Source organism: Myotis myotis, unplaced genomic scaffold (assembly GCF_014108235.1).
Source record: "Myotis myotis isolate mMyoMyo1 unplaced genomic scaffold, mMyoMyo1.p scaffold_m19_p_12, whole genome shotgun sequence".
Classification (NCBI taxonomy): Eukaryota; Metazoa; Chordata; class Mammalia; order Chiroptera; family Vespertilionidae; genus Myotis; species Myotis myotis.
The window spans coordinates 27450821-27473462 of record NW_023416316.1 but is presented as its reverse complement, the minus strand read 5'-3'; the positions used below and the strand labels follow the sequence as shown (position 1 = coordinate 27473462).

Here is a 22642-nt window from a genome sequence, read left to right as displayed (position 1 = left end):
TCATTTTCCCTCCTTTCAAATCTGGGCCACACAGATGTTGGGAAAAGCTCTGGCTGGCCTGGGAGCCAGGCAACCGGAATACGTGCCCTGGGGCAGGTCAGCCCCACCTCTGGAATTTAGTTTCACCATCTGTATACTGAGAGACTTAGACTGAAGGTCTACAAGCTGGCCGCCTCGGCTCTGCAGTTCTGACTCAACTCAGGGGAGATGAGATACATTCTGGTCCCTTCAGCTCTTTTGTGGTTCCCCCCAGGGTGGGCTCGGAGACAGTGGAGTAGGATTCATGTTTGACAAGCTCCGCTAGAATTTAGAGTTCTTGGCTGTTAACAGGAAACTCTAGGTCAGTGGTTCTCAACCTTCCTAATGCCGTGACCCTTTAATACAGTTCCTCATGTTGTGGTGACCCCCAACCATAAAATTATTTTCGTTGCTACTTCATAACTGTAATGTTGCTACTGTTATGAATCGTAATGTAAATATCTGATATGCAGGATGTATTTAGGCGACCCCTGTGAAAGGGTCGTTTGACCCCCAAAGGGGTCGTGACCCACAGGTTAAGAACCGCTGCTCTAGGTCATGACTTCGTATGGCTGAGTCATGCACATCGTTTCAGATTCATTCATTGGTGAATATTTTTGAAAGCTACTCTGTGCTAGGTATTGTTTAGGTGCTGGGGCCATAGCAGTAAGAAAATAAGTGGACAGAAAGATGCCACACCTGTCACGAGGGCTCCCTCTTCCCTGGACGAGGGGAGATGAGCTCTGTAAGGCAGGCGGGTGCTGGATGGTGCTCACCAAATGTTCCTTTTGGCCCTTAAGGGTTGAACATTTCCACTCACAGGGTGTGTAGCCTGGTTTCTGGTCATCACTCCTTAAGGAATCATAGACCCTCTGCTGATTTTTGAAAGAACAGCATATCCCGGTAGAGCCACTGGCCACAGGATTTAATCCAAGTAGCTCCTCCTTGACCTCCATATTGCTTTTTAGGATAGACGGGACTGGCACGGACGCCACACAGGAGGGAAGACCCGGCTCTCATCTCGCCGAATGGTCAGTCACTGACTAGTTTATACAGGGAGGGCGAGCAGAGGCTGCAGTCTTCGCCCAGGCGCTTTCATTGCTGTCCTGGCAGGACTCCCCGCCTCCTTGGGAAATGCCAGTGTCAGGTATTCACAGGAGGAAGCGGAAATGTCCCCAAGGCAGTCTTGTTAAACAGCAAAGCTGCCGTAGGGCCAGGTGGCCTCTGGTCTAAAGGAGAAATAGAAGCTGAGTGTGACTTTCAGTCAGAAGATAGAATCACCTCCAGCCCCTTCCCTCTGGGGTTGACAGTAAGGCCAGTGTCCTGGGACAGCATTGGAGCCCTGCCTGTCCTTCAGGGATGGATTTGCCCCCCTTTCTCCCTCCTTAACTGCATCTGTGTGTAGGCACAAAGGGGCTCAGCCTCTACTTAGCAGACTTTGTTTTTTCCCAGTGCTTTGCCCAAGAATTTTCCTTTTGTAGGCATGCCCTCCCTCCCTTCCCCAGTGGGGGCATTCCCGCTCATTCCTCAGAGCCCAGCTTAATCGCTCCTTTCTTCTCCCTCCTGCTCCCTGCAGTCACCTGCTCTCTTCTGATGCTTTTAGCCCTTCGCCATCCCTCTGTGTTCATGGTGTGCTCTGTACTGTCTCCTCTACTGCACTCGTGAGCAGGACTCTGTCTCCTTCCTCTCAGCACTTCCTACAGCGAGTACTGCCAAGAGCAGTCACTGAACAGATAATCAAGATTCAAAAAACTTAGTTTTGCATCCAGCATCAGCACTAACTGGCTGTGTGATAGTGATCAAGTCACTTGACCTCTCTGAGACTCCGTTTCCTTTTGAGAAATGGGGATGCTGTGTAGCTCAGAGGAAACATGCATGTAAAGGTGCAGGGAGCTGCCCAGCACTAGCAAGTTGTTACTGAGGCTCCAGATCAAAGGATTTGTCTTCAGCCATAAGTACCTGTTGGGCTAGACACCTCTGGGAATGATGACCAGAAATCAGGCTTACACACCCTGTAGAGTGGAAATGTTCAACCTTTAGGTCAGTGTCTGTCATGACCCCCTCTTTCCCCAGAGCCTGCGCTGGTTTCCTTATTCCTCCATCCTGAATAAGGGTGATATTAAGCGAATTTCTCATGCTACACCCCCATTGTAGGTTTCCAGGGGGCTCTGTTCCATGTCGTCTTCCTCAGAGACCTGGCTGATGGAGGCTCCACTATCAGAAGCATCACCAGTTGGTATGGCTTGCGAAGAAAACACTAGAGCAGCGGTTCTCAACCTGTGGGCCGCGACCCCTTTGGGGGTCGAATGACCCTTTTACAGGGGCCGCCTAAGACCATCAGAAAGCACATATATAATTACATATTGTTTTTGTGATTAATCACTATGCTTTAATTATGTTCAATTTGTAACAATGAGATTGGGGGTCACCACAACATGAAGAACTGTATTGAAGGGTTGCGGCATTAGGAAGGTTGAGAACCACTGCACTAGAGCATCTCATACCAGCAGTTAAATGCTCTGACCCAGTAGAGGTGTGTTTCACATCCACCCACAATCCACTGGCCCTGTGTAATCCTACCACAGGCTCAGGAAGAGGAGAACTGGAAATATAGCTGAGTGTTTGGGTATGATGACTTCCATAATACACAGAAAAACACTGCATGTATCAGCCAGTGCCTCACTCTGTCATGCCCTGGAAAATCAGGTTCACAGAGAGATAGGAGTGTCTCTGAGATAGTTGTCTAATTCCACTCACCATATTCATCCCCTGAGAGACAGGGTGATGCCATGAACTGGGACTGGGAGTGAGGGAACTGGGTTGATTCTTGCCTTTCTTCTGGTTCTGTTCTATGACCTTGGTCAGATTTCTCCCTTGGTGAAATGGAGCCATTCACTTAGGCAGTCTCTGGTACTCTGTAACCTCCAAACATTTCCTCACATCCTTCCATCAACTTCCCAATCATGAAGTCTAACAGACCCAGGGTTATTTTTCAAGGTCAATATCAATTTCATTAGCTGATAAATTTCATACTTACTTTAGCTTCAAAAATTATTTTAAAAGAAAGGTGAATGACTCAGCAAGATGAAAGCTTGGTTTTCAGTTTCCCTGACACGCGGGATCTCAGATTCCTGCATCACTTCCTCCTTGCTGTATAGCAGAGCAGGTGAGCATGGGGTTTGGAGTCAGACTGACCAGGACCCAAATCCCAGGTCCCACTCGCTAACAGTTCCCTCAGCCCTACCTTCCTTACCTGTAATGCAGAGATAAGAACAGTATTTCCTTGTGAGGTTATTGTGAGGATCCAGTGAGATGATGCATGCGAAGCTCTCAGCTCAGAGCCTGATGCATGGTAAGGAATCAATAAGTGGTAGCTGATATTCTTAGTATTATGTCCTCTTTCCCAAGCAGATATTCTGATTTTTACATGTTTAAAAAAGATTTACTGAGAGGAGTCAGCATGTTACGGACTCTTCTTACCTCCTCCCTGTTGGCCCAGTGGCATTAGTGCATGCAGGTAACTGGAGTGGGCTGCCAGGTGAGCTGGCCCGAGAGCAGAGCTGGGATGTGCCGAGTTCATTACCAGCAGACACACTTGTGCAGGGATGGGCCAGGGCCGTGCCCACGAGGACCAGCCTCCTGATACCTGCCACATAGACAACTTGTCTGCTCCCTGCCTTCAGGGACTTCGCAGTCCCTGCCCAATTTAAAGTTCAAACCCTGCAACTACACAAGTCTGCAGGTTTGGCAGCTGTGGGGCTTCAGAGACTCCAGGCTCTGTGTGCTGTCCCTGGGAGGGGGTTGGAGCTGGCACAAGAGTGACACTGGACAGAGAATCTGAAGACTGGGTCTCATTGCAGTCCTGCCTTTTTGGGTCTGAGGCTTGGGGACCATGGCTCCCCTGGCCTGGACCTGGGCATACTAGTCTGTGAAATGGCTGTCATCTTCCAGGATTGTTGTAAGGACCTGGATTCATGGAAGTGTAAGAAAAGCAAATTGCTGTATGGGGTATGAGATCCCAAGCACTTGTGAGGGACCATTAAGTCCGGGATTTAGCCAGGAGCATGAGGTCTACGGGTTTCTCTCCCCTTTCCCTTCTCAATCCCTTCTCTTTCCTTTTCTGTTTCCTTCCCACAATAAAAAATAAGTTGACACAGTTTAGGGGCTAAAAAACAGTTTTAAGTAAAGCAGCAGCTGATGCAAAATTTTCCATTGTACTATGATTTGGCTTTTGGGATTTTTATCAAGAATACAGGTGAAAATTGTGACCACTTAGTTTTTTTCTTTTAAAGTTATTTTTAAAACATTTTATTGAATTTATTTGGGTGACATTGATTAATAAAATTATATAGGTTTGGACTCCGCCAGGATTTATTTAAACATTCTTCTATGATTGGACATTGAGATTCTTACAATTTTTTGTTACTATAAACAATCCCATGATGAATATTCTTGTATATAATTCTTTGTGCCTGTAATTATCTTCTTAGACTTATTCCTAGAAGTAGAGGTGTTGGTCAAAGGGTCTGGAAGTTTTTAAGTCTCTTGATTCATACTCCAACTTACTCTGCAGGAAATTCATATCAGTTTATTCCCATTCCCACCAACAGTATATGGCATTACCTACTTCAGTGCACTTTAATTAACAATAGACATTTTAAAAATTCTTTGCCAGTTTCATGGATGGAGAATTGTATATAATCAGTGGCCTTTCTAACTGTAAATGTGATTTAAAACCCCCAATGCCCACAGGATGAAGTCCGAGCTCCTATAGTGGCACCGAAGGCCCAGCAGAACGTCTTGGCTGGCAACCTTCACCCTGGCTTGGTTGAGAGGGTTGGGGTGCAGGGAGTGGGGTGCTTCTCTCCTCGGTGCCTCTGTTCTGACCAACAGAAGCAGAAAGAGGGACGGAGGGGAACGAGGACTCAAGCAAGGCCTGTGCTTACCTGCTTGGAGGCCAAGACCAGCTGTCCCGTCATACAGATGGTGCCTCCGAGGCCAGAGCGGGCAGGGAATGGAGATTCTGTGAGAGTCTGGGCTCATTTCTGTGTTCACTGAGCTCTCAGCAAGGAAAGCTGGGAAGAGGCTGAGCACCGGGAAGAGTCGGCTATGGCAGGATGTCAGGGGGGTGGGACGAAGAGCAGTAGAGCAAGCTTCCCCAAAGCCAGGTGAGGCCTGGATGCTGCCCAGGGAGGTACTGGCAGCCGCTGCTACTCAGGGAAGATGGGGGAATCCAGGTCCTGGGCTGCACCAGGTGACTGTTGTCCTGGCAGCTGGGCAGGTCTGGAAATCTTGGACTTGAGGCCTCATCACTGCCTCTACTGTCATCTCCCAGGGGCTCTCGGTCTTGCCTGTCATCTGTGCACTCCATCTAGCTCTGCTCAGATTTAGGAAGAACCCCAGGCTCTGCCATTATTATCCCTACATTGACACTATCATTTGTTTATTGAGGAAACCTATGAGGGGCCTGGGTAGGGCATTGCTGAACTTTGGAAAAGAGTGGAATTCGACACTCCCTGCTCTGACAGTAATACTGAAAATAGAGCAGGAGGAGCAAAGTGGGGTGGCTTCCAGGAGGAGGTGGCATTTGTGCTGGGCTTTGAGGGTTAGGCACTCCTTTTACACGTGGAGTTGTGTGCTGGGCCGGGGCTGCTTTGTGGGAAGAACCAAGAAGAGCACCAAGCTGGGCAGTGCAGGGTGTTACCGAGGCCCCACTTGGCCGGTGTGTGTGGCTGTCAGGAGTGAGAATGTGGGCGACGGCTGCGGGGTTGGTCAGGACCTCGGATGCCCACTGAAGAGGTAGCACTTCGTCCTGAGAGCAGTGGGGAGCCATTTAGGGGTTTCAGTCGGGAGAGTGACATGATCACATGTGCTTTTTCAAAAGATCTCCTGGCTGCCCCTGGGAGGAGAGATTGGAAGGAGGAGTAAGACTGGGATGTGGCCTGGCCGGCGTGGCTCACTGGTTGAGCGTTGACCTATGAGCTAGGAGGTCATGGTTCTATTCCCAGTCGGGGCACATGCCCGGGTTGTGGGTTCGATCCCCAGTGTGGAGCATGTAAGAGGCAGCCGATCGGTGATTCTCTCATCATTGATGTTTCTATCCTTCTTCTCTGAAATCAATAAAATAATATTTAAAAAAAATAAAGACTGGAAGCTGGAGGCCAGCCAGGAGGCTGGCAAACATGCAGGGCTGGCCAAGGGCAATACCGGGGAAGGAGCAGAGAGGGCAACTGTGAGCTATTCTCTGCACATCGGTGGGACTTGGTGCTGCCTTTCTGGGATGAAGATTCCAGAAACACAGCCCTGTGCCCCACACCATCCTCACTTTAGGCACATGAGGCCTCGCCTACTGACCTGCAGGCCCTCCCTCGCTTGGAGGACCATCTCCCGCCCCACACCTTCCTGGCGGCCTCCTTCACCTCCTTGTTCCTCAGGCTGTAGATGACAGGGTTCAGCATGGGCGTGACCACGGCGTAGAGGACTGTGAAGACCTCATCAGAGGCGCGGGCCTCCTTGCTCTTGGGCTTCATGTACATGAAGATGACAGTGCCATAGAAAAGCAGCACCACGGCCAGGTGCGCCGAGCAGGTGGAGAAGGCTTTGCGGCGCCCGGCAGCTGAGGGCATCCTCAGGACGGTGGCCAGGATCAGCGTGTAGGACAGGCAGATGAAGGCCAGGGGCACGGGCAGCAGCAGAATGGCGCCCACCAGCAGGAGGGCCTCGCTGATTGACGTGTCACCACATGCCAGCTTCAGCACGGCCAGGATCTCACAGGTGAAGTGACTGACCACGCGGTGGCCACAGAAGGGCAGCCTCATGGCGATGACGGTCTCAGTCACTGACTTGAAGAGACAGAGGACCCAGGCGGCTCCTGCCAGCAACAAGCAGAGCCGCTGGCCCATGAGCACCGGGTACCTGAGTGGCCGGCAAATGGCCAGGTAGCGATCGTAGGCCATGATGGCCAGCAGCAGACACTCTGTGGAGCCTGTGGATAGGCTCAGACACATCTGGATGGCGCAGCCAATAAAGGAGATGGTCTTCCGGGCCGACAGGAGGTGGACGAGCATCAGGGGCACGAAGGTGGACGTGTAGCAGATGTCCAGGGTGGAGAGGTTGCCCAGGAAAAAGTACATGGGTGTGTGCAGGTGGACATCCAGCACACTCACCGCTACGATGGCCGTGTTCCCCAGCAGAGTCACCAGGTACATGGCCAAGCACAGAGGGAAGAGCAGGCGCTCCAGGGATGGGTAGCCAGAGAATCCTTTCAGAACGAACTCAGAGACCTCTGTCCTATTGACCAGCTCCACAGCTGCAGTGGAGGGAAAGAGGGTGTAGGCGGGTGGGGAGCCCACAGAGCCTCTTTTGGGGTGAGGCATATTGCTCTGACACACACTCTCTCTGTGACTGGGGGCAATCCCTGTACCTCTAGGCTGCAATTTATCAATGGGAAAAATGATTTAAATCAGCGTTTCACTGAGTGTGAATGGCAGTGTTAGTAGGCAAACTGAAAAATCGAATTGAGACAACATTGGATTAATCAAAAATAAATAAAGCTCTACTACAGGACTTCTCAGAGCCTTTGCTATGCCAGTGTGATTTGTGACTTTCCAAAAGCAGTGTAGAATATGTAATGCCTAAACTTATTTGACCATGGATCTTCCTTTTACAGAGCATCCATCAACCTACTATAGATAAATATTCAGTGGGCTGGACCAGAGAGCCTCACATGCCCCAGAATCACCCGGCAAGTTTGTTAAACACATTGCTGGGCGCCTTCCCCTGAGTTTCTGACTCAGCAGATCTGGGTAATGCTGCCGCTGTTGGACAAGGTACCACACTCTGAGAACCAATCGGCTAGCTTGTCTCTGAGGGGCCTCCTGATTTGAGGAAGCCTCTGAGCTGCTGCTTTGCACTGTTCCCGCTACTGGAATGTCCTCCTCTATCCCTCAGCCTGCAGAAATCTGACTTGTCTCTTTAAGTCAGCTCTCGTCTCCATGCATGAAGCATATGTTGTGCCTTGCACTGGAGGGGCTGCTGGCCTCTGAGCTCAGTGGGCTCGTCCACCTGCTCCCCCCACCCCCCGCCCCCCCACAGGACCTGCTTCATCAGCTACTGTGTGTAAATTGACCTTCAGAATCTGCTTTTATCATGGCCTTTTGAGCTAAAATTTGGTGGACCTTTTAGCTCAGCCCAGACCTATTTTCTCTGGGCCTGAGCCCGAGGTGCTTTGACCTCGTGAATTCTACGGCATCAGCATGGAAAGCACCCTGAGAGGTCACCTGGTCAAAGCTCCCGTTGTGCAGGTGGGGAAACTGAGGTCACAGAGTGGGTCCCTGGCAGCACTGTGACAGCTACACCATGCTAGGGCGCATGTTTGCTTCTGTCAAGCCCCAGATGGTGGTGGTTCCTTTTGTTGCACTAGATGGAGGCCCTTCCCTGATGTTCCCCTGCAATATTCTCCCTAGCTGAGGAGCATGATTCAGTCTCTCCTTAGTGTCAGGTACTTGGCATGCTGTCAGTAAACCCACGGGACATACTGCCCAAGCCTGGGTCTGGATTAAGCACCGATTCCTGTTAGCGATTCCCTTGCATGAGACGATTTGCTGCTTTTAGTCCTGTGTTTATTCTTTCTGGAATCAAGAAGTGATGGAGTTCCTACTACGTACAGACATCATGCTAGGCATTAGGGGAACAGCTGAGGACACAGTGCCCCCAGGTCACTTAATCCAAACCATTCCCAGGTAGAAAGCTTCTCCAATCTCCACGCCTCGCCTCATCCTGCTTCTGTTTGCATGCCTCCAGTGACAGGAAGCCCATTACCCTCGCAAACATATTTTTACGCAGGGTCCAGAGCTCTGGACCCTATTTCAGGGGATAAAGGGCCACTTATGCAGGAAGGAGAGCTCGGACCTAGCTCTGGACTTCAGATAGAAGGTCTGGCCTCAGCCTGATTGTGTGTAGAGACATTGTGGGCTCAGGGGAGGATGAGCTTTGAGCTTCCTCCAAGACTCAGCTGGGAAACGCTGAGGCTGGGCTCCTGGAGACGCACCACGTAGCAGTGTCAGTAGTGGCAGGCACAGTGCCAGGGCCGGGGGGAGGCACAGCGGTGGCGGTGTGCTTTCCTGCAGCCGCTGTGTGTCGGTCAGGCCACAGCCGCCTCTTTATATGGCTCCGCGCACTATGGTTCATCCCCTAAATACTAGCAAACCTCGGCAGCCATTGGCTACCTGCTGGAAAACACTCACATAGGGTCATTACATGTGCACCCACTTACATGTGTGTGCACAAACACCTGTTTGACACCCAGGTACACACATATGTGCCTAGGAGTTTACATGCACACATATGCTCATGTGTGTACATTAACAGTCATTCCCATGAGAGTATGTACATATGTAGAGGCATTCACTCTTGCTCTCTCTTACACACACACACACACACACACACACACACACACACTCACGGAACAGACCCTTGGGCCTGTGGCCAGGGTGCCAGAGGCCTGGCAGGACTGCTTCTCCCTGGGAGGGGGTTTGTGGAGACCAGCTCAGCCATGGACATGTCACTAGAGAAGGAACAGCCCTGAGGGTGGGGAGCTAACTCTGCCTGGGATGAACCCGGAGGACAAAGGAACCTCAGAGCAGGGACAAAGTCAGAAAACCAGCTGAGTGTCTTGTCCTGCCTTCCCGTGCGTGCTGAGGACCCGTGCCTCCCTCTCGCCTCCCTCTCTACCTGCCCTCGCTGGGGTGGGGTCTTTGGGAAGAGGATCAGAAGGGTGTGGCTGAGGAGCTCTGGTTCCCAAAGCAGGGCAGGGGGCTTTGTCTGCAGAGCCCACAGTGGCCATCCTGCCTTCACTTCTCTCCTAGCTACAAAAATCGGTTCAAATGCCACGTCCCCGGCAGCCTTTCTTTATCCTCTCCCGGCCACCCTGAGCCTCTCTCCTTTGTGCCCAGAGCCCTGCGTCTGCACCTCTAGGATGGTGCTCACCTTTCTCCCTAACTTCTGCCTGTTGCCTGTCCCTGCCAGCCCACAGGGATGCCACCGGCCTCTTCTCACCCAGGTTCTGAAGGCCAACTTGAAGCTCCCAGCCTGGCCACAGCCAACTTCTTCCTGGCTTGTGACTTCCTGGGGCTAAGACAAATTGGGAACGAGCGGGCTGCCAAATATGAGCTGTTCCTAGCCTAGGTGACACCTCGGAACCGGGAGGGCTCTTACAGACCAGCAAGGCCAGCCCCTTGTTATCCGTGGGGAAGCGGAGGCCCAGAGAGGGCAAGGGGCTTGCCCAACGTCACACAGTGGGTTCGAGGGGGAAGCCACGGCTCCAGTGATTCCCTGGGATCCTGTCTCCCAGCCTAGACCCCTGCCCCTGCCCCACATCCCCATTTTTTCACTTACCTTCAGGCTCTTCCAGATGCATATCACGGCCTCCTTGAGCGATGTTTCAGAGGGTGTGAGACCAGGGACCTTCTGTGGCTGGAGCTGGGGAAACGCAGGTCAAACAACAGGCCCAAACCCTGGTGGGAGGACACGGGGTTTCATGCTGACCCAGCTTTCCAAACTGAGGAACCGTGCCTAGACTTCCGTAGAATTCAGTGAAGAGTTTGCAACTTAATAAAACTAAGTGGAACTTTTAGAATTTGGTGGAATTAGACAAAGTGCGTAGACTTCAGTGGGGTTCTCTGAAGTGTGTCAGGTTTGGTAGGATTAGGAAATTCTGTTGGGCTTGAGACTGAATGGGGTCCCAATAGTTTGCTGTGGGCAGCCAGGGACTCCCTGACCTGGACAGCTACCCTCTCCATCCTAGATGACAGCCTCCCGGGGAGCAGGCAAAATGAAAGAGGCGCCTTTCAAAGCTCCCTGTGCGCCAAGGGACAGCACAATCCCCAAGGCAATGTAGAGGGAGAGGGGAAATGTGCCCAGCTTAGAAACTTTGGGGTGCTTCAGGGATGATGTCCCAAAGACCTAATTATGCAGAGTCTATTTAGAAACCTTAATTGGTGTGAAAAAGTTGGAGGAAGTGGCTCAGGGCCAGGGATCCACCCTCGCAGGTCAGTCCCTAGACAGTGCTGGCCCAGGAACATTTATGGGATGAATAAATGAACGATAGATGAATAATTAAATGAATGCATAAGTGCCCTAACCAGTTTGGCTCAGTGGATGGAGCATCACCCTGTGTAGTGAAGGGTCCCGGGTTTGATTCCGGTCAAGGGCATGTACCTTGGTTGCGGGCACATCCCCAGTAGGGGGTGTGCAGAAGGCAGCTGATCGATGTTTCTCTCTCATCGATGGTTCTAACTGTCTATCCCTCTTCCTTCCTCTCTGTAAAAATCAATAATATATATATTTTAAAAGAATATGGTTAAATGAATGCATAAGCAATTCAGTGAGTAAATTTAAAACTGAATGAATAAGTGAGTGAACAAATGATAGTCAGAGTTGCTTTCCAGGAGAGTTAGAGGTCTTGGCTCAACTGTCATAGGGGTCTTAAGAAAATGCAAAATCTGGAAGAAGAGCAATAGAGGAGGGAACTGGAAGAAGAGAGACAACATTTAGACCATCAGAGCAAAAAAGTCCTGTAGACTCTTGACCAATCCCCGTTGTACGGACAGGAGAACCTCCCTAGGGAGGTGAAAGAGTTAGCTCAGCATCACCTAGCGAGACAGCATGGTCCTGGGTTCACTGCTTTGTCCACCCTTGAATCATATATCCCTCCATCAGTGCAAAGCGGGCCTGCTCAGGTCAGTGGATGACTGGATGCCTCTCACCTCCACCTGGCCCCTCCTCCCTGCTCTCAAAACAGTCATCTATACAGTTCCTCCTGAGGTTCCTTCTAGTTCTCAGGGTCCATGCTTCTGCAGGCTACGGGCCTTTTAATCAAATAGGGTCATTTTATTTTGGGTTTTGTTACTGTTGTTGGATTTTTATTTCATTGTTTATTCAACTTGCCTCTCCCAATGCTTTACAAGTAGGGTAAGTGAGATCGGGACCCAAATGTTCTCTGGATGCTGCACCTGGGGCAGAGCCTCACCCTATGAGAGGGGGTTGGGAGGAGGAAAGGAGCCCCCACTCTCTCAGCCATACTGACCATACATTTAGCCTCTGCAAGTCAGAGTTGGAGGGGGTGAGAAATACTGGTGGGCTGTCCTGCTGCATGATAAATATTCTCCGTGCATTTGAAAAAGTTGTGTATCATGCCCAGCTGGCATGGCTCAGTGGTTGAGCATTGACCTATGAACCAGGAGGTCACGGTTCGATTCCCGGTCAGGGCACATTCCTCTCTGAAATCAGTAAAAATATATTTGCACCATATTCCCACCACCCAAATGCTTCATGTATTTTTAAAAAATTGATTTCAGAGAGGAAGGGAGGAGAGAGAGATAGAAACATCAGTAATGAGAGGGAATCATTGATAGGCTGCCACCTGCACACCCCACACTGGGGATCGAGCCCGCAAATGGGGCATATGCTCTGATCAGGAGTTGAACCATTGCCTCCTGGATCATAGGTCAATGCTCAACCACTGAGCCACGCCAGCCAGGTTGCTTCATGTATTTTAATGCTCTGTTATTAGATGCATAAACTTTTAGGATTGCTAAGTTCTCTTGATGAATTGACCCTTTTATCATTTTCAAATGACCCTCTTTATCCCTGTTAGTATTGTTTCCTCTATCATCTATTTGATATACTGTTAATATAGAGTTGGGTCTTTAAAAATGAAATCTGACAATCTATGCCTTTAATAGGATGTTTAGATAGTTTACATTTAAGATGATTATAGATATGGTAGGGCTTAAATCTTCTGTCTTGCTGTTGCTTCCTATTATTAATTAATATTATATCACTTCACCTATAGTGTATAAACCTTTTGACAGTGCACCTCCATTTCCCTTCTTCTGGGCTATTGTCATGCATTTTCATTTCACAAATGTTATATAGGGTGGGGCAAAAGAAGGTTTACAGTTATGAGTATATTAATTACTAGTGGCCTGGTGCACAAATTCATGCACATTGAAAGAAAATTAATTAGAAGAAATATTTTAATATCACTATTCGCCTTTTCTCTATAATAGAAGTGTCAACCAAATTCATGATTGACAATGACAGATCAAAACACACGCATGTGATTGGCACCAGCGAGAGCTTTATATGTATTGCACATGCCTGAGTCAATATATATATATATATATATATATATAAAAAATAAACTTGCTTAATTAGACCTGCTTTCTGATGTAGCTAAACTTTTTCCAGCCCAATGAAGCACCCCAACTTCTCTTTCAGGTAATTGTCAGCAACACAACAGTAAATATCAACACGAAGCAGATTATTATTGTAGATCACACAGGGAGAGCAAAAGGTAAAAGATTTAACTGCAGCAGTGTTTGACTATATTCTGCGCAGTGAGAAAACCTGAGCTCATTTTTAAGGTCCACCATTTCTTACTTCTTTTCAGTCAGGTTAAGTTTCTAAGCTTTCTAAATCTCCATTTTCCAGTTAATGAAAAGAAAGTAGGATTCCACTGAGTCTCCTATCTATCTACTCCAGGACTTCTGTGAGGATCAAATGAGATGAGGCACGGGAAAATGCTTCACAGACATTTGGTTAAAGTATAAAATGTTTCCACTTGGCTATAAAGCAAGTTGTGTTCCTGGGCTGAAGAAACTCCAAGGAGGCTAGTCACTAGGGAGAGGAAGCCGGGTGTTGCTACATGATGTCATTACCTGGCGCCCACAGCCACCGTTCCAGGCTAGGCTGGGCTGTGGCCACATTTTGCTCCATGAGGTCTTGGCAACATCGTCTGTGACTTGGTGGGGTGTCACTCCAGGGTGGTGGTGGGGCCTGTGTCCCACTTGGGGGAAGCTGAGTGTTGCTTTGTGGGTGCCAGGTCCACGGTGCCATTTCTCTATAAATGGCCAGTGCGTGTCACGGCAGCTCCTACATTGAGCATCTGCCCCCTGATGGTCAATGTGCGTCATAGCGACCGGTCGGACAGTTGGACATTTAGCATATTAGCCTTTTATATATATATAGATTATATATATAGATGGTATTGTTTTCCATAGGAACAAACTATAAACATACTATTGCCCCACCCTATATATCTCTAGGATATATATCTTGATAAGGAAATACTGGATAAAAAATATGTTTATTGACATTTTTGAAGATGCAACCAACTTGCTCTCAGGGAAGCTATCAATTAAAATCTTCACTAAATATACAACAATACCCACTTATTCATACCCTGACTGGGGCTGGATGTTATCAGCCTTTTACATTTTGCATTATGATTGATAAAAAGACATCTTCTTGTTTTATTTTGCATTTCTCTGATGACTAGGAATGTTAAACAAAATTTCATGTCAATTTTTGCTATTTAAAATTTTCCTTTTAAAATTGTCTCTCCATATTTTGTACCCATTTTTCTAATTTTGAAAAAATATTGTTTTCTAAGAGTCCTTTATATATTCTTTATAGTATTCCTTTGTCTATTACATAGTGGCAAACATTTTGTCAGTTATCTTTTTTGTTGGCTTATGGTATCTTTTTTTACATAGAAGTTTAATTATTTTGGGTAGTCAAATTTTTTTCTTCTATGTCTTCTTCCTTCATATTTCTAAGGTTTTAAATACATTTTCCTTTCTATATTTTCTTCTAAGACTTTTAGAGTTTTGTTTTAAATTTTTACTTATTTTATCTGCATTTATTTATTTAATGAATGAAGTAGGTAAGTTAATTTACTTGCCCCAACAGAATTTATTGTAAAGGAATTCTTTTCTCACTAATTTGAAAATGCTGTCTTTATCATATGCTAATTTCTCACCTAAACATAACATATTTCAGAGCTCCACTGAAGAAAATTCCTAAATTCTCCAGAGAGAAAAAATGAATTTCTTATCAAGGTTCAAAACCATATCGACTTCAGACTTCCCATCCTATATCCACTGGTATATCTATTAGGCACTGAAAGGTAACTTGGTAGAAACAAAGCTATTGGTAATCCTCCAACCCTCTAGTCTTCCTACATCTCTGTACTTTTTAAGCTAAAATCTTAGTAATTATACTTATTTTTCTTTCCATCACCAATCTAGTCACTCCATTGACAAGCCTTACTGACTTCACTAGCAAGTGAGTCTGCCTGCTCTTCTCCTCTACCATGACCAGCTGGTCCCATCCAATATCTTCTATCCCAGGCCACCTGGTTGGTGGTGACCATCCCCCTCCACTCTCCTGGCTTACTCTCCTCTCCCTCTGCTCTCTTCCTCTAACCCTGTAGTCCTTCTCCTTCCCCAAACAAGCCACACTCATTCTTTTTTTTTTTTTTTTTAAATATATATTTTATTGATTTTTTACAGAGAGGAAGGGAGAGAGATAGAGAGCTAGAAACATCGATGAGAGAGAAACATCGATCAGCTGCCTCCTGCACATCCCCCGCTGGGGATATGCCCGCAACCCAGGCACATGCCCTCGACCGGAATCGAACCTGGGACCCTTCAGTCCGCAGGCCGACGCTCTATCCACTGAGCCAAACCGGTTTCGGCCACACTCATTCTTATCTGAGCTTTTTGTTCCTTCTACTTGGAAACTCCTTCACCCCCCACCTCCAACTCCAGATATTTACATGTTGACTCTTTGTTCAGATCTCAGTTCAAAAGTTACCATTTCAGAAAAAAACTTTCCCAATATAATTTTTCTATGTGCTTAACTAATTTCCCTAGTAGATTTGTTCAAAATGCCATTCCTTCCCCAACAATTTACAATGCCAGCTCTATCATAAGTCAGTTTTCCCCATATGTGTGAGTCTTTTTTGAGTTCTTAATAATGGTCTATTTGTTTATCATTGCAGCAATATTTCATTAGCTTTCAAATAATTGTTGATGTCTGATAAGCTGCCTTGTTATTCTCCTTCATGAGAGCCTTGATGGCTTCATATATGTTTTAGAATCAGCTTGACAAGTTCTAAAAATAAAAAAGGAAAACCTTTCATAATTTTTATGAAAAAAAGAATTTTCATAAGAATTGTGTTGGCGCTATAGATCAATTGAGGGGTAACTGATACTAAGTCTTCCAGTTCTATGAATGTAGTACTATATTACTCCATTTACTTTCTTTTCTTTTTACTATAAATATGTATTTTATTGTGGTGATCTACACATAACAAAATTTACCATTTTGAACCCTAACCCTAACCAAAAAAAATTACCATCTTAACTGTACATTATTAGTGCATAGTTCAGAAGTATTAAATGCCTTCATATTATTGTGCAACCATCTCCGTCATCCATTCTCTTAACCCTTTTCATCTTGTAAAACTGAAAATCTATACTTTCCCATAGCCCTTGGCAACCACCATTACAATTTCTGTCTTTATGATTCTGACTACACTAGGTACCTCATATAGGTGGAACCATACAGTATTTGTCTTCCTGTGACTAGCTTATTTCACTTAGCATAATGTTTCATCCATGTTGTAGTATATTTTCCTTTCTTTTAAAGACTGAATAAAATTCTGTTGTAGGTATATGCCATCTTTTGCTTATTTATCAACTGATGAACGCTTGCGTTGTTTCCACGTTTTAGCTATTTCATGCTGCTATGAACATGGGTGAACAAACAAATACCTCTTTGAGATTCTGCTTCAATTTTGGGGGGATATATATCCACGAGTGGAGTGGCTATATCACATGGTAATTCTATTTTTAATTTTTGAGGAAGCTCCATACTGTCTTCCACAGCAGCTGTACCATTTTACATTCCTACCACCATTGCACAAAGGTTCCATTTTCTCCATATTCGTGTTAACACTTGTTATTTTCTGTTTTGTTTTTATAGTAGCCATCCTAATGGGTATGAAATGGCATCTCATTGAAATGAAATGCAAATCCCCAATGGTTAGTGATATTGAGCATATTTTCACGTGTTTATTAGCTACTCATATGCTTTTTTTTGGAGAAATGTTTATTCAAGTCCTTTGCCTCCCTCTTAGTCTTCACTCCTTTACCTGTCCCTCAACCAAGGCCTTCTGAAATCTGTGGAGTTTTGGTACCTCCATGTCCTTCACCCAGAGTTATGTGGGACACCCACCCACACTCCCCACCTCCCATAGCTCCCGCCCCTGAGAGCAGACCAGAAGGATGACTCATTTTTACTGGGTACCACCCCAAATTTTCTGTTCCTGTGGCATTTTAGGGCCTCCTGCTGGAGGCTGGCACCCTGAGCTCTAGAGACAGGCTCCCAGTAGGCAGTTAGGCTGGGCTAATTGAATACTGCCAGAGACAGTCTTCATAATGAGACAGGGTTTCTGCTGGGGGCCAAGCCCTTGGGTGTCCCTTACTGTCCCAAGGTGTTTTCCCCACCTTTAAGGTTTCTGAGGAATTAGATTATGTAACTCAACACCCCAGGAAGCTCCTCATTTTTGCCTCCAGAGACATAATGGTGCTGCCCCTATGTGGGTCGGAGAACAGGCCTCGCAGTGCTTATCCAGAGGGTGTGTCTTCTACTTTCGGGTTTTTCAACAGGCACACTTCCGGTGTTTTGGGTGTTTCCTCATGGGATCATCTTGCTCATGGTGGGGTGTTCATCATCCCTGGTTTCTGACTGCGCAATGCTGACCCTGCCTCCCTAGTCATCCTGACAACCTCAAATGCCCTCATATATGTTCAAATGTAATCTAGGAAGGTCTAATTCAAACATCTAATGCAAAAGGCACCAGGTGAACACTCACAAGCAAGGAAGTCACGGAGATTCATGCTGAAATCATCCAATCTTTTCAACTCTGACTTGGCTTGTCCCTAGGACCTTGAGGCTGTGACTGTGTTTGATTCATCTCTGCCTCTCCCAGCACAGGAAGTGTGCGTGAGTAAAGGAACAGGACCAGTGGCTGCTGGATGCTCTAGAGGGCGCTGTCCAGTAGAAATACAAGGCAAGTCAAGTATCTATTTTAAAATTTTCTGGTAGCCACATTAAAAAAGTTAAAAGAAACAGGTGAAATTTATCTTAAGGATGTATTTTATTTAACCCAATATATCAAAAATTGTAATTTCCAGCATACAAATAAGATGAAAATTATTAATGAGGTGTTTTACATTCTTTTGTGTATGAAGGATTTTGAAATCTGAAGTCTATATCACACATACAGAACCTCTCAAGTCAGATTAGCCACATTCCTTGTGCTCAGTAGCCACATGGCTAGTTACCACATGGCTCAGCACTAGAAAAGTCTATTACCCTATTCCCCCACCCCCAACTGTTGCCTACTTTTCACACCCCAACTTTTTTTTTTGTGTGTGAGAATTTTCAAACACATAGAAAGATTGAAAAAAAAACAACTGTAGCATGAATAGCCATATACATAAAACCGAGTTTCTGCAATTGTTGAGGATTTGTGTTATCATGTATCAATTCATCTATCCAACCATCTTTTTTTTTTTTTTTTTTTTTTTTTTACAGAGAGGAAGGGAGAAAGATAGAGAGTTAGAAACATCGATGAGAGAGAAACATCGATCAGCTGCCTCCTGCACATCTCCCACTGGGGATGTGCCCGCAACCCAGGTACATGCCCTTGACCGGAATCGAACCCGGGACCCTCCAGTCCGCAGGCCGACGCTCTATCCACTGAGCCAAACCGGTTTCAGCTATCCAACCATCTTTTAAAAAAACCTATTATTGCTGTGGTTCTCAACCTTCCTAATGCCACAACACTTTAATACAGTTCCTCATGCTGTGGTGACCCCCAACTTCATTGTTACAAATTGAACATAATTAAAGCATAGTGATTAATCACAAAAACAATATGTAACTATATATGTGTTTTCCGATGGTCTTAGGTGACCCCTGTGAAAGGGTCGTTCGACCCCCAAAGGGGTTGCGACCCACAGGTTGAGAACCGCTGTATTATTAACCTTTTTTTTTTTTTTTTTTTGTAAAGGATAGTTTGGAAAGCCACTCAGGAAACTAGTAACTCTTTGAATATTCTTCTACAAAAATCTAATCAGGAATTTAAAAAAAATTTTAGGGCCCAAGTCCTTGAAAGGCTCCTCCTTTTTTCTCCATTACCCTCTCATGTCCTTTCCCTTCAGTGTGGATTCTCAGAAACAAGCTTCTCTCTCCCACTGGAGGGCAAACTTCCCAATGGAAGCATTGTGCCTTCTTCAGTTCCATTTCTCAGTCTCACACAGTGTTGCGTGGGTTACAGGTAGGCTTTGGGGTCAGGCAGCCCTGGGCTTGATTCTGGCCCTGCTACTTCTGCCTATGTGACCCACAGCAGGTGCTCTAGCTCTCTAAGCTTCACGTGCAATAGAAAAATGATGGAGTTGTTGTGAGGTTTAAGTAAGATAAGTGTTAGTGTATTGTAGCAAGCATTAAAAGATCCAGTTGGGGAGGAAAGGGAGAGGAGCTTATTGCTTACGAATGACCCCTTCCTTCGCAATTTCCTGGGGCCTTGTGAACACTTAGGTCCGAGAATCTACCTGGTACATTATGATCATTTCCGGCTCTATGTAAAAGTGCATGGAGGGCAATGACTGTGAATTTCTCCCCCAGGTTTCAACACTAAACGCAGGGAGGGCCCAGCCAGTGTGGCTCAGTGGTTGAGCGTCAACCTATGAAACAGGAGGTTTCAGTTCGACTCTTGGTCAGGGTACATGCCTGGGTTGCAAGCTCCATTCTCAGTCAGGGTGTGCAGGAGATAGCCAGTCAATGATTCTTTCTCATCATGATGTTTCTGTCTCTCTCTCCCTCTCTGAAATCAATAAAAATATATTTAAAAATAAAATAAACACAGGGAGAGATGAGTAGGCAAAGCACAGAGGATTTTTAGGGCAGTGAAACCATTCCGTAGGACACTATAATGGCAGATACTTGGCATTATATATTTGTCCAAACCCTTAGCATGTACACCACCAAGAGTCAAGCCGAATGTAAACTATGGACTTCAGGTGACTATGATGTGTCAATGCAGGTTTCACTGATAGTAACAAAGGTGCCACCGTGGTGCCAGATATTGATAACAGCGTCCCCTGTTTGTGTGGAGGGCAGGAGGTATATGGGAAATTTCTGTACCGTCCATTCAATTTTTCTGTGAATCTAAAACTGCTCTAAAAGTAAAGTCTATTTTTAAAAGATAAAGAAAATAACCTTACTATTAATAGGAGATGTTTAAACTGTTTCAAAGAATAGAGAAACCCTTATTTTAAATGTGTACAGTTTATTTTATAAAATTAACACAACCCTGATACCAAACCTGGCAGCCATGACACAAAACACTGCAGACAAATCTCAAAATTCTAAAAGATACATAACATTTATATTCTTAGTAGACTATTGAGAGATAAGTACTCCATGCATAAGTAAATATTATTCTAGAAATGTGAGGGTGGTTTGATAGTTTTAGAAATCTATTGTAATCTATATATATAAAAGGCTAAGTGACTGACCATTCATCCGACCAACCGGCCGGTACGTATAATGTGCACTGGCAATTTAAAAATAAATGTTGACTCACGTACTTCTATTATAGAGAAAGGGCAAATAATATTAAAATATTTTGTATTTTAATTTTATAATACTATATTATATATACTACTAAAGGCCTGATGCACGAAAATTCATGCAAGAATAGGCCTTCCTTCCCCCAGCTGCTGGCACTGGCTTCCCTCCAGCACCTGGGACCTGGGCTTCCCTCTGGCTGCTGGCAGGCACCCGGGACCCAGGCAGCTTCCCCCCGGCCCCAGCTTCATCCAGAAGGACGTCGGAATGACATCCGGAAGGACATCTGGTCTAATTAGCATATTTACCCCTTTATTATTATAGATTTTGACATGTAATTTTTTAAATATATTTTTTATTGATTAAGATATTACATATGTGTCCTTATCCCCACATTACTCCCTAGCCCCCCCAACCCCCCCGCTCATGCCCTCACCCCCCCCCCCCCCGTTGTCCGTGTCCATTGGTTAGGCCTATATGCTTGCATATAAGTCCTTTGGTTGATCTTTCCCCTTTACCTCCACCCTCCCCTACCTTCCCTCCAAGGCCCGACAGTCCAATCAATACCTCTCCGTCTCTGGATCAGTCCTTGTTCATCAGTTTATGTTGTTCATTATATTCCACAAATGAGTGAGATCATGTGGTATTTATCCTTCTCTGACTGGCTTATTTCACTTAGCATAATGCTCTCCAGTTCCATCCATGCTGTGGCAAATGGTAAGAGTTCCTTTTTCTTCTTCCTCTTCTTAAAGAATACCTTTCAGCATTTCATATAATGCTGGTTTGGTGGTGACGAACTCCTTTAGCTTTTTCTTATCTGTGAAGCTCTTTATCTGACCTTCAATTCTGAATGATAGCTTTGCTGGATAAAGTAATCTTGGTTGTAGGTTCTTGGCATTCATCACTTTGAATATTTCTTGCCAGTCTCTTCTGGCCTGCATGGTTTCTGTTGAGAAATCAGCTGACAGTCGTATGGGTATTCCCTTGTAGGTAACTGACTTTTTTTCTCTTGGTGCTTTTAAGATTCTCTCTTTGTCTTTTGCTCTTGGCATTTTAATTATGATGTGTCTTGGTGTGGTCCTCTTTGGATTCCTTTTGCTTGGGGTTCTCTGCGCTTCCTGGACTTGTAAGTCTATTTCTTTCACCAGGTAGGGGAAGTTTTCTGTCATTATTTCTTCAAATAGGTTTTCAATATCTTGCCCTTTCTCTTCTTCTGGCACCCCTATAATTCTGATGTTGGTACGCTTGAAGTTGTCCCAGAGGCTCCTTACACTATCTTCATATTTTTGGATTCTTTTTTCTTTTTGCTTCTTCGGTTGGGTATTTTTTGTTTCTTCGCTTTTCAAATCTTTGACTTGATTCTTGGGATCCTCTTGTCTGCTGTTGGATCTCTGTATATTATTCTTTATTTCAGTCAGTGTATGCTTAATTTCTAGTTGGTCTTTTTTCATATCCTCCAGGGTCTCACTAAATTTATCAGCGGTTTCCATAAAATTCTTGAAAAACCTTATAAACGTGGTTTTGAACTCTATATCCAGTTGTTTGCTTTCCTCCATTTCTGTCATTTGTGACCTGTTTCTTTGTCTCCACATTTTTTATGCTTCCGTGTTGGTAGAGTGGTTTTGTGTGCTAGGTGTCCTATAGGGCCCAGTGGCTCAGCCTCCCCAGTTACCTGAGGTGGACACTCTTGGTGCACCCCCTTGTGGGCTTTGTGCACAGTCTTGTTGTAGTTATGCCTTGATTGTTGTAGGTATCACTGGGAGGAATTGACCTCCAGGCCAATTGGCAGTGAGAATCAGCTGTGTCTGCAGTGGGAGAACTTCTGTGCTGAAGACACCCTTCTGGGGCAAGACTTGCTTCAGTGGGGCTTTGGTGCTCACTGAGGCTGCCCCCCGAGTGTGTCCCTTATGGATCTGAGGAGTTGTAATCTGGATGGTCTCACTCTGACCACTGGGTACACTGGCTCTTGGACCTAAGGAGGTGCTAATTTAGTCTCTGCCTGAGGTTACCCAGCAGGAGCTACGAAAAGATCTGCAGATTCCCCTTCCTTTTTTGGAGTTTGGAGGTGCCCAGATGAGGCCATCTGGTCTAATTAGCATATTTACCACTTTATTATTATAGATTTTGACATGTAATT

General features: G+C 45.9%; 1 protein-coding gene across 1 annotated transcript; it reads right to left on the bottom strand.

The window, feature by feature from the left end:
- Positions 1 to 6111: 6111 nt before the first annotated feature.
- On the bottom strand, positions 6112 to 7394 carry LOC118666773 (olfactory receptor 13J1). Its single transcript, XM_036329102.1, has one exon. The coding sequence runs from the start codon at positions 7392 to 7394 to the stop codon at positions 6345 to 6347; it is 1050 nt and encodes a 349-aa protein (XP_036184995.1). The 3' UTR covers positions 6112 to 6344.
- Positions 7395 to 22642: the final 15248 nt, after the last annotated feature.

What these genes read in the sequence shown, in the direction of transcription:
- LOC118666773 (XM_036329102.1), bottom strand. Translation starts at nt 7,394, where the DNA reads ATGCCTCACCCCAAAAGAGGCTCTGTGGGCTCCCCACCCGCCTACACC.